Source organism: Lactuca serriola, chromosome 4 (genome assembly GCF_051521515.1).
Source record: "Lactuca serriola cultivar US96UC23 chromosome 4, Lser_US96UC23_V15, whole genome shotgun sequence".
In the NCBI taxonomy this organism is placed as follows: domain Eukaryota; kingdom Viridiplantae; phylum Streptophyta; class Magnoliopsida; order Asterales; family Asteraceae; genus Lactuca; species Lactuca serriola.
In genome coordinates this window covers 167,805,922-167,809,811 of record NC_136411.1, presented here as the reverse complement: position 1 = coordinate 167,809,811, position 3,890 = coordinate 167,805,922, and the positions used below count along the sequence as shown (strand labels likewise).

The following is a 3,890-nucleotide window of genomic DNA, read 5'->3' as shown; positions in this document are numbered from 1 at the left end:
TCAAGCTTTTCCTTCCTTCCTTGGATCACAAAAGCACCAAAATCACTCCAAATGCCTTAGATTGCTTCAATAACGGCTAGGGTTTGCTATGGGGGTCTTCTGGGAGAAAATGGGACTAAGGAGGCCGAGTTAAGGTGTTTAAATAGGGTGCAAACCCTCGGATTAAGGTTTTTTCCCAAACAGGGTCTACTCGCCGAGTCCACAAGTTAAACTCCGTGCCTCATCCCGCTTCTACTCGGCGAGTTGGTCCTTCAACTCGCCGAGTCCAAGGCCAAATGCAAAATATTTAAAGATTTAATAAAAAGAACACGTATCAAGAACCAGGTGCTACAGAAACTCTAGATTATAAAGTTTTTCAGTTTGATGAACTTCACAACCATCCACTTGAGAAGAGAAGCGATTTAAAAAAAGCGAGACAAATGTCATATTCAGAAAAAGAGTTTATTGTGCGTGCTTCCACATCAAAAATAGGTCCAACTATGACTCATAAGTTGAGGGAAAGTTTAAGGGGTGGGTATGAGTTTGTAAAGCCAAAAGTAGCTGACTATAAAAATTTAAGGAGAGATATCAACAGGGTTATTGGTTATAAAGTTGCCCAGATGATAGTTAACACAATGAATGACCGCTGAGCTCACTATCCAAATTACTCATTTGAGTTTAATTGTCAAGATGATTTTTTGGACTGTATGTTTTGGGCTGATGAAATGGAGAAGGCAAATTATGCTGAATTTGGTGATGTTATCTCGTTTGATGCGACTTTCTGAACAAACAGGTAAGTTATTTTATCTACTTTTGTTTATAGCTTATTCATATATGAATATTTTTATATTCACTTATTAATACATCAAAAATTGACTTTAATGAACATTTTTTTGTGTGTTAGGTATCGAATGGTTTTTGTTTTGTTTACTACTATTGACCATCATAAAAAATCGGTTACTATTGGATCTGGGTTGCTAAGAAATGAAAGCATTGAGTCTTACTCTTGGTTGCTTAAAGCATTTCTTAAAACTCATGGGAAAGAACCAACACTTGTTTTAACCGATCAGGATGTTGCAATAAAACAAGCTGTTGAGAATGTGTTTCGTAATTCAAAGCACCGATTATGTATGTGGCATATAGTGAAAAACTTGAAAAAAAAGGTATTATTTTAATATATTTCAAATATATTACTTATTAGTATATTCATTTATGAATATTGATTGTTATTTTACTTATTATTATTTATTCATTTATGAATATTTTTGTTTTAATACAGATATCAAATGATTTATTTACTAACACAGACTTTACAAAAAGGTTTTCAAAGCTTGTTTGGGACATTAATATGAAACCTGATGTTTTTGAGGTGAAGTGGGGTTTGCTTATGAAGGAATTCAATCTTGAAGACACAAGATGGTTTAAATACATGTTTACAATACGTGATTCATGGATACCTGGATATTTTAGTGATATTCCAATGTGTGGTTTGATAAAGACTACATCGAGGTCAGAGAGTATGAATTCATTCTTTAATACATACTCAGAAAGTGGAAACTTACTTTTGAGTTTCATGATGAATTACGACACTGCCATTCAAAAGCAAAGGAATACTCAATGAGATCTTGATAAGGCATCAAAGAAAGCATCATATAAAATGCAAACACCTCGAGAAATAGAACTGCAAGCATCAAAGGTTTATACAAGTACATTATTTTTTGAGGTGCAAAAAGAAATATATAAAGCATATTTTTCTGTACATACTCATATGTTGGTATTGAAGATGGTTGGGAAGTTTACATTGTGCAACACAACAACAGTGAAAGTGATTTTAAAAATGAATTTAAGGTAATTTTACTAGTTTTTCATGAAAAATGTAAGAATATTCATATATGAATATATGAATATATGGGTGTTGATATGAGTATTCTTATATGAAGGTAAATGTGTAAATTTTGTTTTTGTATCAGGTTGAAATAAAAGTTGAAGAGAAAGAAATAAATTGCAGTTGTGAACATTTTAAGCGTATGGGTGTTTTATGCAGACATGCTTTTACAAGAATGATGAGATGTGGTGTTAAAGAAATTCTTGGAAGGTACATTTTGAAGAGATGGAGAAAGGATGTGATATCAAGAAATTATCGTTTTAGTTCTGTTCAATCCGATTCAGTTGATTGTGAGAATGTAAAGCTAGTCAATGATTCATATTATAGTTTTGAATCATGTTTGGATATTGTAAGAGATGACAAAAAGAGATTGGCTTTGTTTGCTGAGAAGCAACAAATATTGTTGAAGGAATTTGAGAGTGATTATATTTCTCCTGGATTGAAAAGCAAGACAGATGGTGAAGTTGTATGCAAGCTTTTGGGTGTTACTATTCCTATTCCAGAAGAGATTAATATTCATGTTCCTGAAGTTCAAAGCAATAAAGGTTCTGGAGTCAAGAAAAGAATTCCAAGTGCAGGTGAAGTAGCATATGAAAATTGTAGAAAAGAACATAGAATGTGTTCAGGATGTGGAAAACGAGTTCTACACAATTTACGTACTTGTCCAGAAAGAGTTGGAGCTGCTAAATCAACAAAAGACAGTTAGGGAATTTTTAGTTTTTTTTTTTTAATGTTTTTTGGTTTTATTCATTATGAATATATGCAGATAAAAACAAGAAACAATAATATTCATGTATGAATAATACACATTTATATTGATATGGTAAATTGATATGTTGATATTTGTTTTTAAATTACTATAAAATAAGTTATATTGATATTGTAAATTATTCGTAAATGAATACAAATATGTGAAATTTGTTATACTAATAAATAAGTATATTTATATCTGAACTTTTTTATGTTAATATCTGAACTTTGTTATACTAACATATTAATTTGAACTTATTCATAAATGAATATATCATATTCGTATTCATTTATGAATAAATAAAAATAAAGTTTGAAAATATTTGAATATAAAAAAATAACATAAATAAGCAAACTTGTTTCTAGTAATAAGTTAGTTATATTCATATATGAAATTTGTTATATTCATATATGAACTTTGTTATGCTGACATATTACTCCTAATTTAATCATAAATGAATATATCATATTCGTATTCATTTATGAATAAACATAAATAAACTTTGAAAATATTTAAATATAAAAAACTGACAGAAATAATCGAAGTTGTTTCTATTACATAATCATTCAACACAAGATAATAAAAGATGTTCATAAGCATTTCACAAAATATTAAAACGATGTTCAACAACATTTAACAAACTATTTAAAACTTGTTTCACAGAATCATCTTACATGTACTTCAAATCCATTCATCTTCAACATAAACTATTCTATAACATCACACTTCAACATTCTTTCATCTTCACAAGCAATCATCAATATTCTTTTAATCTTTTTTGAATTGTTTGCATAGCCTTGTATGCATGATCAGTACGCACTTTGAATTCAACTTTTTGATATTTTTCAGCAAGATCCAACACCTTAGCCTTCAACATGTTAATTTCGGAAGTTAGCATTATGTGTGCATATCTTTGCCTGAGTTTCTCTAAAGTAGTTTGCTGAACTGCACTTTCTTTATGAAGACCTGGTTTCCACTTTGAGAGTGGTTGTCCCATATAGGTCTCCATATGTCTCATTGCAAAGACCCCACAATCAACTTTGTTTTTAACTGTTCTCCATGATGTTTCACGTCGTTGGGGTTTGATACTTTCTTTTGAGATTGCATTTGCTCTTGGATGGTTTATTTCTTTAAAGTATCTCACAAAGAAATTTTTTTGATCATAAAATAAAATAAAAGTTAGATATGTAACAAATTGGTTCTTTTATGCTGTTGTGAATTGGGTACATACCAAAGGTTTCAATATTACTCCGTATTTTCCTTCATAATCCCCCT

The 3,890-nt window shown here is 30.3% G+C and overlaps 1 protein-coding gene across 1 annotated transcript; it reads left to right on the top strand.

The window, feature by feature from the left end:
- The first annotated feature begins 704 nt into the window (after positions 1 to 704).
- LOC145098988 (protein FAR-RED IMPAIRED RESPONSE 1-like) lies at positions 705 to 2,650 on the top strand. The gene is made up of 6 exons (XM_079036580.1): positions 705 to 745; positions 884 to 1,142; positions 1,259 to 1,496; positions 1,763 to 1,827; positions 1,950 to 2,565; positions 2,631 to 2,650. Exons 1-6 carry the CDS (start codon positions 705 to 707, stop codon positions 2,648 to 2,650), a joined length of 1,239 nt encoding a protein of 412 aa, XP_078892706.1.
- Positions 2,651 to 3,890: the final 1,240 nt, after the last annotated feature.

What these genes read in the sequence shown, in the direction of transcription:
- LOC145098988 (XM_079036580.1), top strand. Translation starts at nt 705, where the DNA reads ATGGAGAAGGCAAATTATGCTGAATTTGGTGATGTTATCTC. An exon ending in GACTACATCGAGGTCAGAGA is followed by an intron (nt 1,497 to 1,762) that starts GTATGAATTCAT and finishes TTGGTATTGAAG; the next exon opens with ATGGTTGGGAAGTTTACATT. An exon ending in ATTTTAAAAATGAATTTAAG is followed by an intron (nt 1,828 to 1,949) that starts GTAATTTTACTA and finishes TTTTTGTATCAG; the next exon opens with GTTGAAATAAAAGTTGAAGA.